Source organism: Callithrix jacchus, chromosome 10 (assembly GCF_049354715.1).
Source record: "Callithrix jacchus isolate 240 chromosome 10, calJac240_pri, whole genome shotgun sequence".
Taxonomy (NCBI): Eukaryota; Metazoa; Chordata; class Mammalia; order Primates; family Cebidae; genus Callithrix; species Callithrix jacchus.
Genome location: NC_133511.1, coordinates 84,510,468 through 84,523,988, shown reverse-complemented (window position 1 = coordinate 84,523,988; position 13,521 = coordinate 84,510,468). Strand labels below are relative to the sequence as shown.

General features: G+C 40.1%; 1 protein-coding gene across 25 annotated transcripts in view; it reads left to right on the top strand.

Annotated features, from left to right (window-relative positions):
- The window catches only part of UEVLD (UEV and lactate/malate dehyrogenase domains), a 65,755-nt gene that overhangs the window by 47,520 nt on the left and 4,714 nt on the right, over nucleotides 1–13,521 (top strand). For 19 of the 25 annotated variants that reach the window (XR_013523350.1, XM_035265974.3, XM_078340734.1 and 16 more), the window contains 2 exons: nucleotides 11,075–11,138; nucleotides 12,838–12,961. Coding sequence is in view for 20 of the 25 variants with exons in the window: in XM_035265974.3 (XP_035121865.2) it covers nucleotides 11,075–11,138; nucleotides 12,838–12,961 (188 nt within the window). In the remaining 5 variants the exon portion in view is untranslated. Of the gene's footprint in view, nucleotides 1–11,074; nucleotides 11,139–12,047; nucleotides 12,962–13,521 lie in introns of all 25 variants that reach the window. The other 6 variants (XR_013523349.1, XR_013523352.1, XR_013523351.1 and 3 more) reach the window with 2 other exon arrangements.

The window sequence follows — 13,521 nt, the reverse complement described above, 5'->3', positions numbered from 1 at the left end:
ATCCCCAAAATATAGCCCTAATCTTTCTTCCCAATTATAGTTAGGGAGATAGACATGTTACTAGAGAGCTGAAAGGGACCATTGATTACATTTTGTTTTAGGGAGCCATTGGATGCAGGCATTATAAAAGTAAACTGCCTGGAATCCTACAGCTTTTGGGGTCAAAGGACTAGCACCCAGGTCTTGTGCCTCCCAGGCCCACCCCACAGCTTTGCCACAGGCACATTTACCCACTCTGTTTACCTCCCTTATAATCACTTCGCCTTCTCTGCCATCTTACTCAAATGTCATCTTTCAAGGTCTAAGTCAAGCACCACTTCAACGATAAAGGTTTTTTCCTGATTACATCACTCCACAGTGATTTCTTCACTCCTTTGAGTTAAAGCTATTTCAACTATATGGTAATAAACTACATATTGTCTCATGATGTTTCTTTTGTTGTACTGTTGCTTGTTATTATCTAATTGGATTTTTGTGTGTGATCTTCTTATGTAAAGTGTAAATTATTAAGTTCTTTTAGTTGAAAAAATAGGACATTCACACTGGGAAAAATAAGTACAAAAAGCTATGCAGTGAAAAGTCTCCCTTAGATGCCAAACAGTCAATCCTTCACCATAGGGACAATAACAGTTTCCAGTCTCTTTTATAATCTTCTAGAAATACTCTGTGTATAGACAAACACACATGTGAAATAGACATCATATCATATATCATTTTCCACCTTGCCCTTTTACTTACCATTATGATTGTTGAATGATTGCACATTAACCTAGAGTTCATTCATTCTTTTTAACTACTGGATATGCCATAATATATTTAACCAGCCTTTCTAGTAAGTTACAGGTTTTAAGGAATAGTTGATATATAATAAATGTTGAATGAGTAAGAATGTTTGAAATATGTTGTATCAATTTCTCAAGTCTCATAAAAAGAAAATATAGGAGACGATCCAAGATGGCTGATCGCTAACATCCCAGGATTGCAGCTCTCAGTGAAGGCGCGGAGAACTAGACGCCACACTTTCAGACAAATTCTGGTCGCTCACGGAGCAGAAGATCCCCAGTGGAGGAAACACATGGGTCGCCAGCGCGACTCTCGTGGCCGGCGCAGCGGTTCCACCAGCACCTCGGCGCGGCAGCTCTCAGAGCAGAGTATAAACAGGTTTGGAGGACCCGCACGGGCCCCCAGCACAACACCAGAGCCCGGCACAGCGGCTCTGACGGCACCTCGGCGTGGCAGCGCTCAGCGCAGAGTAAATGGGACAAGTTCCCCTTCTGACGGAGGTTTGGAGCCCCGGGAAGGCAGAGTCGCCTACTAAGGACACAAGAAGGAAGCCCCACAGGAGAACCCTGGGAAGAAAAGCACCATCACTTTTAACGCTGCTGCTGTAGCCCTGGGAACTAACAACCTGGACGCCCACTCAAGAGACCTAATCTGAAAGTTGGTAAATTCAAAGACGACAGGAGGATACATTTACAATGACGGGAAGAAACCAGGGTAAAAAAGATGAGAATACTCAAAGTCAGAACGCCTCTCCCTCTAAAGATGATCACAGTTCCACATCGACAATGGAACAAGGCTTGATGCAGAACGAGCGCATCCCAATGACAGAAGTACTCTTCATGGAATGGATAACAACAAACTTCAGTGAGTTAAAAGAACATGTTGTAGCCCTACGTAAAGAAACTAGGAACTTTGAAAAAAGGTTTGATGAAATACTATTGAGAATAGACAACTTAGAGAGGAGTATGAGTGAATTAATGGAACTGAAGAATACAATACAGGAACTCCGAGAAGTATGCACAGGTTTAAACACTCGAATTGTTCAAGCAGAAGAAGGGATATCAGAGGTCAAAGTCCAACTTAATGAAATAAAACGTGAAGAAAAGATTAGAGAAAAAAGGATAAAAAGGAATGAGCAAAGTCTCCAAGAAATGTGGGACTATGTGAAAAGACCAAATTTACGTTTGATAGGTGTACCTGAATGCGACGGAGAGAATGAATCCAAGCTGGAAAATACCCTTCAAGATATTATTCAGGAAAATTTTCCTAAACTAGCAAAGCAGGTCAATATTCAACCCCAGGTAATACAGAGAACACCACAAAGATATTCCTCAAGAAGAGCAACCCAAGGCACATAATCATTAGATTCACCAGGGTTGAAACGAAGGAGAAAACACTAAGGGCAGCCAGAGAGAAAGGTCAGGTTACCCACAAAGGCAAGCCAATCAGACTTACAGCAGATCTCTCAGCAGAAACTCTACAAGTCAGAAGAGAGTGGGGCCAATATTCAACATCCTCAAAGAACAGAACCTTCAGCCCAGAATTTCATATCCAGCCAAACTAAGCTTCACAACTGAAGGAAAAATAAAATCTTTTATGAACAAGCAAGAACTCAGAGATTTTATTACCACCAGGCCTGCTTTACAAGAGCTTCTGAAAGAGGCATTACACACAGAAAGAAACAACCAGTATTAGCCTTTCTAAAAATATACCAAAAAGTAAAGATTACCAACATAAAGAAGAATTTACACCAACGAATGGATAAAACAGCCAGTTAACATCAAATGGCAGTAACCCTAAATTTAAATCGACTAAATCCCCCAATCAAAAGACACAGCCAAAACCCAATGGCATGTTACATCCAGACCTGTTTCACATGCAAGGATACACAAAGACTCAAAGGGATGGAGAAAGATTTACCAACCAAATGGAGAGCAAAAATAAATAATAAATAAATAAAAAGCAGGAGTTGCAAATCTCTTATCGGATAAACAGATTTTAAAGCAACAAAGATACAGTGGTAAAAGGATCAATGCAACAAGAGCTAACGATCCTAACACCCAGATACATAAAGACTTAGACTCAATGAGACAGAAAATTAATAAGTTTATCAAGGACTCGAACTCAGATCTGGAACAAGTAAACTTAATAAATATTTATAGAGCTCCCCACTTCAAATACACAAAATATACATTCTTGTCAGTACCACATCACACCTACTCATAAGTTTAAATGAAACATTGATTGGCCATTATTAATACCCAATTTTTTTCAGAATAAAGCAATATTTCCGTTTACTCTCCCTCTTTCTCTTTCTTCCTCTCCTTTACTTATTTTTTTTTTCTTTCCTTCTCTCAAAAAAATAAAATTTGTAAACCTCTAGATTCAGGTCGGCAATGTCTCTCTCATTACTTGATTTCCTTCCTTCCCTTCCCTCCTTCCCCCTTTCTTCCCTTCCTTCTTTCCTCCCTACCATCCTCCTTCCCTCCCTTCCTGCCTTCCTCCCAAAAAAAAAAAGAAAATATAGGCTGATGTGACACAATAAATATACCACTTGCCCTAACTTAGTATATCTGGGTGAAGGAAGAAAACAATCTAATAGAAGTTAATTGTGAGCTCTTCAAACAGGAACAATTTAAAACCTACCAAAAAGCAGTTTGTGTTTGATTAAATGACCGATTATCCCAAATGTAGGTATTTGTTTTCAGAAACATTTATTGATCACCTGCTTTGCTCAAAAACACTGTGTTGACCACTGTTAGAACATATAGATGTATAGGAACCTGACCCTGTCTTTAGGAAACTTTCAATCTAATACTGGAAATGACTGGAAGGCTGTATTAACATACTCTGAAAGAAGTCCAAGGGATGTAGTATAAAAACACAGGGAAGAGATATGGTAATTCTGTCTTGAGGCCTCAGGTTGGAACTAGAAATAGAGAGATGTAGGTGCATGCAAATTGAGATCGCATAAAGTATTATGTAATTTTTAAAAAAAATTAAATTGCCTTGTCTCATACGAGACTTTGTACTTCAATTTTTTTTTATTGCATTTTAGGTTTTGGGGTACATGTGAAGAACATGCAAGCTTGTTGCATAGGTACACACAAATACTATGTAATATTTGACACACATGAAAACATAACACTTACGAATCCATACTCAATCAAGAACATTACCAATACTGACGTTAACTAGGTACTTCTCCCCAGTCCATCTCCCTGTCTACCGTCTAGAGGTTTTGTCTGATCACTTTTCAGTCTTCTACTCTTCTTCAAGAGCTAGTTATATCCATGGATAGGTATATTTACCTTGGCCCTGGTGTCAGAAATGGATTAGAAGCTCCCTCTGCTGGTTTCATGTGTAAATACCAACTGGTTAGCCTTTTGCATAAGTGATACCATCACAGTAAATTGCTGTTACAGTTTTTTATTGTGCCTACTATGTGTATTAAATGCTTTGCCTATTTCATTCATTCATTCATTCATTTTGAGTCAGCGTTTCACTCTTGTTGCCCAGGCTGGAGTGCAATAGTTCGATCTCAGCTCACTGCAACCTCCGCCTCCTGGGTTCAAGCAATTCTCTTGCCTCAGCCTCCTGAGTAGCTTGGATTATAGGCATGCGCCACCATGCCCAGCTAATTTTGTATTTTTAAAAATAGAGGGCCGGGTGCGGTGGCTCAAGCCTGTAATCCCAGCACTTTGGGAGGCCGAGGCAGGTGGATCACAAGGTCAAGAGATCAAGACCATCCTGGTCAACATGGTGAAACCCCGTCTCTACTAAAAATATAAAAAAAAAATTAGCTGGGCATGGTGGTGTGTGCCTGTAATCCCAGCTACTCAGGAGGCTGAGGCAGGAGAATTGCCTGAACCCAGAAGGCGGAGGTTGCGGTGAGCCGAGATCGCGCCATTGCACTCCAGCCTGGGTAACAAGAGTGAAACTCTGTCTCAAAAAAAAAAAATAGAGATGGGGTTTCTCCATGTTGGTCAGGCTGGTCTCAAACTCCCAACCTCAGGTGATCCGCCTACCTCAACCTCCCAAAGTGCTAGAATTACAGGCTTGAGGCACCGTGCCCGGCCAATCTCATTTAAATTTTATAAACACTTTGTGAAGGAGGTGGTGGTTTTCCAGATGTATACATGAGGAAACTTAAGGCTCAATAAGATAAGTAATTTGCCCAAGGTTACATATCTGCAAAGGGGAGAACTGAGATTTGAATCCTGATCTGACTATGAGGCTGTGCTCTTCCTTGCTGTGACTTAGATAATTTAGAGCATTTAGTACAGTATCTGGCACAGAGCAAATACTCAGGAAATGGTAGCTGTTATTCCATTGGCAAGATGGTGATGAATAGAAAATTGGCAAAAAGACATGTAAAAGTACTCTTTTAAGTAAAGCAACATTAGGATTTGGAAACATAAGAGTAGCATTTGTGTAAATAAAATGTCCTCTTCAAGTATTTCAGAGACAAGTGACAGCTACAGCTTAGGGAGGAATCACATGGCATAAAAGGCCTTTACATCTATTTCCTACTTCATGTTCTCCCATTCTTCCCGGCATTCTATGCTAGTCAGATGGTCAACTTGCCATTTACTGAATGGTTTATGTACTCTCATACCTCCTTACCTTAGCACCTGCTGCTTCCCTTCCCTGAACTCATTCACTTGGATAACTCCTGCTTACCCTTTAGGACTGGGCTTGAATGCCACCTCTCCCAGAAAGCTTTCCTTAATTTTCCAAGTTAAGTAAGTTCATGCATCTGTTATAACCATTATTTTATTTATAATTGTGCCTGTTAGATTATTACACTGCTATAATTACCTGTTTGTTCACCCCCACAAGACTGGAAGCTCCTTAAGCTTGCAGTGGCCCCAGTAAATGTGTATTGGCATGAATGAATGATCCTGACACTGCTGTGTTATATTTATATCACACCAAATTAGATGGTTAGCAGAACATATGCTTTGGAGCTACCGTTTTCAGCTGTGATATTGAAATCACACATAAACTGCAGATCACCCCTTCAAGTGGCATTTTAAAAATCCAAGGTATGGACCTCAGAACAGAGTGTTAGATCATCTGCTTTGGACATGGCTGTGGGTGTTATATTTAATAGAAAATAGCTATGAAATGGGCGTTTTTCATTAAAATGTTTGGGCCCAAAATTACTGTTTTGTTTTTCTTCTTGTTGTTGTTATTTTAGATGGAGTCTCACTCTTGCCCAAATTGGAGTACAGTGGCATGATCTTGGCTTACTGAAACCTCCACCTCCCAGGTTCAAGCAATTCTCCTGCCTCACCCTCCCAAGTAGATGGGATTACAGGCATGCACCACCATACCCAGCTAATTTTTTTTTTTTTTTTTTTTTTTTTTTTGTCGTTTTAGTAGAGACAGAGCTTCACTGTGTTGGCCAGGCTGGTCTAGAACTCCTGACCTCAGGTGATCCACCCATCTCGGCCTCCCAAAGTGCTGAGATTACAGACGTGAGCCACTGTGCCCAGCCAGATTACTGTTCTTGAGGAGTAGAACTAGTGATGAAGACTGATTAGATATAATATTGAAATGGCAACTTAAACTAAGATGGATATACATTTAGGAAATTTGAAAGGCTGGGAGTAAACAAAATGAAATAACTAAGTTCATCAAAATTAATTGAAAATTCAATCCTAATGTTTTATCACACTATAGGTTCACTGTAATTAACAATCTACTGTATATTTTCAAATAACTAGAAGAGTGAATTTTGAATGCTCCCAACACAAGGAAATGATAAATGTTTGAGGTAATAGATATGCTAATTGCCCTGATCATGGGCATAATATGTCAATGTACACATGTATCAAACTATCACACTGTGCCCCAGAAATATGTACAATTACTATGTGTCAATTAAAAATTAAAAGACAGGTGCAGTCTTTTAATTTTAATTACAGTGGCTTACGCCTATAATTCCAGCATTTTTGAATGCCAAGACAGGAGGATGCTTGAGGCCAAAAGTTTGAGAACAGCCTGAGCAATGACAAGACCCATCTCTACAAAACAAAAAAAATTAGCCAGGCATGGTGGTGCAGACCAGTAGTCCCAGCTATGGGGGAGGCTGAGGCAAGAGGATCGATTGAGCCCAGAAGTTCAGGGTTACAAAGAGCTCTGATTCCACCACTGTATTCCAGCCTGGGCAATAGAGCCAGACCCTATCTCAATAAATAAATTCATAAAATAGTAATAATAGGCCAGGTTCGGTGGCACATATCTGTAATCCTAGCACTCTGGGAGGCCAAGGTGGGAGTACTGCTTGAGGTCAGGAGTTTGAGATCAGCCTGGGCAACACAGCAAGACCCCCATCTCTACAAAAAAGTTAAAAAGAAAATTAGCCAGTTGTGGTGGTGCATGCTTGCAGCCCAGCTATTGGGAAGGCTGAGGCAGGAAGACTGCTTGAGCACAGGAGTTGGAGGGTGCAGTGAGTTATGATTGTGCCACTGTACTCCAGCCTTGGTGACAGAGTGAGACACTTGCCTCAAAAAATAAATAATAATAAAAGCAAAAAAAGGTTTGAGGATTAAATAAATTCTAATGACTGTCACAAGCAAATTTGATTATAGTGAAACTTTCTGCCTTTCTCTGAACATTCTTTTCTATGGCTCTTAGAAGTCAGAACTCAGCCGTGCGCGGTGGCTCACGTCTATAATCCCAGCACTTTGGGAGGCCAAGGCGGGTGGATCACGAGGTCAAGAGATCAAGACCATCCTGATCAACATGGTGAAACACCGTCTCTACTAAAAATACAAAAATTAGCTGGGCATGGTGGCGGGCACCTGTAGTCCCAGCTACTTGGGAGGCTGAGTCAGGAGAATTGCTTGAACCCAGGAGGCGGAGGTTGTGGTGAGCCGAGATCGTGCCTTTGCCCTCCAGCCTGGGTAACAAGAGTGAAACTCTGTCTCTAAACAAAACAACAACAACAAAAAAGAAGTCAGAACTCACTGCTGCCACTTTCTTTTCTTTTCTCTTTTTTTTTTTTGGGAGACAGGGTCTTACTCTGTTGCACAGGCTCACTTTTTCAGTTAGCAGACATTTCCTTTCCACTTCCTATATATTTATGTGTGTGTGTGTCTGTGTATGTATAGCTTGCAGTGGCCCTAGTAAATACACATGCAAAGTGACAGGCTGGGCGTAGTGGCTCACACCTGTAATCCCAGCACTTTGGGAAGCTTCACCTGAGGTCAGGAGTTCGAGACCTGCTGGGCCAACATGGTGAGACCCCATCTCTACTAAAAATACAAAGAAAATTAGCCACGTGTGGTGGCACATGCCTGTAATCCCAGCTATTCAGGAGGCTGAGGCAGGAGAATTGCTTGAGCCCAGGAGTCAGAGGCTGCAGTGAGCCAAGATCACACCGTTGCGCTCCAGCCTGGGCAATGAGAGTGAAACTCCATGTTTTTTGTTTGTTTGTTTTAAAAGCAATACTCATAATTTTCAGATTTTTTTGGTATCCTTTGTGTTTCTTGTACCTACCTGTTCATCTTTCCAAGTTCTGTAAATGCTGTATTTCAGTTATCAGACATTTCCTCCCCAATCTTTTATGTATTGTGAATATGCTAATAATGTGGGTAACAGGAAAAAAACATTTTTTTTTGAGGTGGAGTCTCATTCTGTCGCCCAGACTGGAGTGCAGTGGCTCGATCTCAGCTCACTGCAACCTTTGCCTCCCGGGTTCAAGCAATTCTCCTGCCTCAGCCTCCCAAGTAGCTGGGATTCCAAGCACGTGCCACCATGCCCAGCTAATTTTTGTATTTTTAATAGAGACAGGGTTTCACCATGTTGGTCAGGCTGGTCTCGAATTCCTGACCTCAGGTTATCCGTCCAACTTGGCCTCCCAAAGTGCTAGGATTACAGGCGTGAGCTACCATGCCTGGCCTCATGTAACAAATTTTTAGGGAAAGTAATCCACATATTACCTATCCAAATAAAACATTTTAAAAATCCCTTAATTTGTCCATATGTATTTATATTTTTCATATAACAATTCCTGGTTTTGCTTTTTAACTTATGTAAAAACTTTTAAAACTTTTCTGTTTTTCAACCTACCTGTGGCAAGTATGTTTTCCCCTTTGTTATCAAATATCATTATGAATTGTGCGAGAGGTTTTGTATTTTCTTCTGTGTACCCAACACCATGGTAAGAATATGTGCAAGAGGGGCCAGATGCGGTGGCTCACTCCTGTGATCCCAGCACTCTGGGAGGCCGAGCAAGGCAGGTTGATCACTTGAGGTCAGGAACTTGAGACCAGCTTGGCCAACGTGATGAAAATCTGTCTCTACTAAAAATACAAAATTAGCTGGGTGTGGTGGTGCATGCTTATAATCCCAGCTACTTCAGAGGCTGGGGCAAGAGAATTGCTTGAACCTGGGAGGCAGAGGTTGCAATGAGCCGAGATGGCCCCTTGCACTCCAGCCTGGGTAACAGAGTGAGACTCCATCTGGGAAAAAAAAAAAAAAAAAAAAAGAATACGTGGAAGAGGACACAAAAAAGAAGAAGACATGGTTCTTGTACTCTGTGAGCTTATAATCAGTTTGAGGAAGGGAGGCATCTGGATACATATGGGGTCCTTCATTGCTGACACATGACTAAGTGGCCTAATTGTGAATGTAGTTTAGAATTCTTGTACCTTAAACATAAGATATTCTTATATAGCCACAGGTATTTTTGTTTTGCCTACTGTCTTTACACAGATGAGAAACAGATGAATATTAGAAAGGTTTCAAAATGTTACTGGCAACTTCAATTAAATATTAAAGTACAGTTGGGCATGGTGGCTCATGCCTGTAATCCTAGCACTTTGGGATGCCAAGGCAGGCAGATCACCTGAGGTCAGGAGTTCGAGACCAGCTTGGCCAACATGGTGAAATCCTGTCTCTACTAAAAATGCAAAAATTAGCCAGATGTGGTGGCAGGCACCTGTAATCCCAGCTACTTGGGGGGCTGAGGTAGGAGAACTGCTTGAACCCAGAAGGCGGAGGTTGAAGTGAGCGGAGATTGTGCCACTGCACTCTACCCTAGATGACAAAGTGAGACTACATTTCTAATAATAATACTAATATTAAAGTATGATCTAAATTTCTAGTCTGCTAGGTGTGGTGGTTCACACCTGTAATCCTACCACTTTGGGAGGCCAGTGTGGGTGGATCACCTGAGGTCAAGAGTTTGAGACCTGTGTGGCTCACATGGAGAAACCCCATCTCTACTAAAAATACGAAAATTAACCAGGTGTGGTGGCAGATGCCTGTAGTCCCAGTTACTCGAGAGGCTGAGGCAGGAGAATCGCCTGAACCCAGGAGGTGGAGGTTGCTGTGAGCCGAGATTGCAACACTGGATTCCAGACCTGGCAACAGAATGAGAATTCATCTCAAAAAAATTTTAAAAAAACAAGAAAAAAACAAAACAAAAAATTTAAAAATATAATACACACACACAAATTTCCCTCTGTGTATACAGCTTTGAAGTTTTGAATTGTTTTTATACCTGACGTGGTAAGAGGAAATGGGTAACCCAGAAGATGCTTTTAGAAAACAGGACCCTGGGGCTGGGCGCAGTGGTTTGTGCCTGTAATCCCAGCACTTTGGGAGGCTGAGGCAGGTGGATTATGAGGTCAGGAGTTCCGAGACCAGCCTGGCCAACATGGTGAAACCCCATCTTTACTAAAAATAGAAGAAAAAAAAAAAATCAGGTGTGGTGGCACATACCTTTAGTCCCAGCTACTCAGGAGGCTGAGGCATGAGAATCGCTTGAACCTGGGAGGTTGCAGTGAGCCAAGATGGAACCACTATACTCCAGCCTGGGCCACAGAGAAAGACTCCATCTCAAGAAAAAAAAAAAGAAAAGAAAAGGAAACAGAATTCTGCCTCTGTAACAGCTGTAGAAACTCTAGCCCAAAATAGGTGATCAAATTATTCCTTACCTGGTGAAATCAGTCTCAGTGCATTTCTCAGCAGAACAAATGTCAAGTGCTTGCAGATTTCTGCTTAATAAAATGGCCCTTGCAGAACTGCTATCGATGAGACAGAACAGGTAAGGAGCCTGCAAGCAGACTTTGGGGATTATGTTTTTTCGTAGTTAAGTTTTCCTCACCTTGGGCCAGTGGTATTGCCATCAGTGGAAAAATGTAACTTGCTAGAAATGATAAAACTTCTATTAATTATTAACACAAGTACCCTTGACTGCAAAATATCGGTTATCACATCTTAATCCAAAGAGAGTCACTGGCAAAATATAATTAATTCTTCATCTAATTTTTAGTGCTCACCTGGAGTGGCCAAGAAGAAGTCATGAGTCATACCTTTCAAGTGCAGCTGTCCAACAGGTAACACCGACTAGAAATTTGCATTTATCCAACGAAAAATCATGTACTTCATAGCTAACAGCTATTTATACAGTATGTACTTACCAGGCTTCTGGAAACAAAACTAACTAGTATGGACAAAAAAATCCAAAAGTATAAAGGAGCAGTGTTTTATATTCTTTGATATCTTATCTGAAGGTAGATCTAAGAGTGCTTTGCAAGCTTTTTCAGATAACACAGTTGACATTTAAAGGGTAAAATATGTTCTTTAGTTGTAGACAGTGATTTACTGCTTCTATTATCTAAGCATCTGAGGATATTAACAATTTTCTTAATGTAGAAGATAATTTGTCCACACCAGTTAAAAGTGAATATCTATTAATCACAGATAAACAGATCTGGAAATTAGTCTAATATGAATGGATAAGCCATATTATATGTTCAGGCAAAAAAAAAAAGCATAACACACAGATCCTTGTATCTTTTACTTTTAACCAGATGCCTTCCAGCGGTCTGTACCCCATAGGCTGGACTCGACACAGAATTTATTTTCATGCCATTTGTTGTTTCACATTTTCCTGAAGTTTGAGAGGCATTGATTTTTAGCTTTCCAAGCTGTCAGCTTATGATTTTTAGAATATAACAACTAGAAAAAGTGTTTTCTCTTTCTTATTGAGAAGACTAATGTATGATATGTCATTCTAATCTGATTACACAATTCTGCATTTATACTTTTTAAAAGGAAGAAATTTAAGTTTGTGTATTTTTACCATTTACAATAGAATGTATGCTTATTATAAAACTTCAAATACTGCAGGTATCTGTAAAGTATTAAAAGAAATTAAAAAGCTAAGATAATTCCATCTTTCAGCGACAACCATTGTTAACAATTTAGTGTCTACATGCTAAAACAATTTTTTTTCTACTCAGGAGGCTGAAAGGGAGGATCACTGAAGCCTAGGAGTTTGAGACCAGCCTGGGCAACATAGAGACTCTATCTCTAAAAAGAAAAAATTTTTTTCAATGCTTCCACAAATATATTATTATAATAATAATAATAGTAGATTTATGCTATTCATACTATCTTGCAACTTGATTTGTTTCCCTAATGATAAATCTCAGACATTTTTGCATATTGTACATGTAAAACCCACTTTATTCTTCTCAAAAGCTGCATGGTATTTTATTTGGTAGTGATTTATTTAACCAGTCCTCTTTTGATGAGTTGTTTCCAAATATGGCAGACATACTTATTATATATATCTTTGCACACTTGAGCATATTACTGTAAGATAAATGCCTAGAAGAGGAATTTCTAGATCAGATGTTCCCAAATCTTCTTCCTAAAAGGTTAGATCACTTTACATTCTCAATAGCAATTATGGGAATGCCTGTATATAGTTTTTCCAAATTAGTTATCAGTCTTTTAAGTTTTTGCCAGCTATCGATAGGCAAATTGGTATTTATTGTTTTAGTTCATGGTCAAATATCAATGGCAGTGAACATTTTTTATGTTACTAGGTCATTTGTATTTTCTTGGAACTGCCTATCTGACATCTTAAGAAAAAATAAACATTAGATTATCTACAGGCCTCCATAACAATTGCTGAATAACTCTTGTTTCTGTCACAGAAACATCTAATTAATACCTTAACCAGAATGTAAAACTAAATGTGCATATTTTGTGGATTTTCTGAGATCAAGTATTTTTGTAACCTAGAGCCATGGAACTGCTAAGAGTAAAAGGTCAAAGATCCTGGTCTGTTGGACTATCAGTAGCTGACATGGTTGACAGTATTGTAAACAATAAGAAGAAAGTGCATTCTGTATCAACTTTAGCAAAGGTAATTGCTATTCTTACTCTCTCATTATATTTTAAACTTAGATGTTATTAATACAAAACCAGCAAAATCGTTGTTCATACTCAAACCCAGGTGTCTTCAGTGTCACCAGCTTTTAGAGTAACAGGTAGGAGAAGGCAGTTGAGTTTAAGCCCTATCCTGCTTAGCTATGAGAAGTCTGCCAGCTAGGGCAACGTAGTGAGATCTCATCTTTACAAAAACAAAAACAAAAATTCACCAGGTATGTGAAAGCCACTCAGTAGGCTGAGATGGGAGGATCTCTTGAGCCTGGGAGGTTGAGGCTGCAGTGAGCCGTCACTGTACTCCAGCATGGACAACACAGAAAAACCCTGTCTCCAAAAATAAAATCTTGGTTAATCCCAGCACTTTGGGAGGCTGAGTCAGGCAGATCACTTGAGGTCAGGAATTTGAGACCAGCCTGGCTAACATGGTGAAACTCCGTCTCTATTAAAAATACAAAAATTAGCCAGGCGTATTGGCGTGTGCCTGTAATCCCAGCTACTTGGGAGGCTGAGGCAGGAGGTGGAGATTGCAGTGAGTCA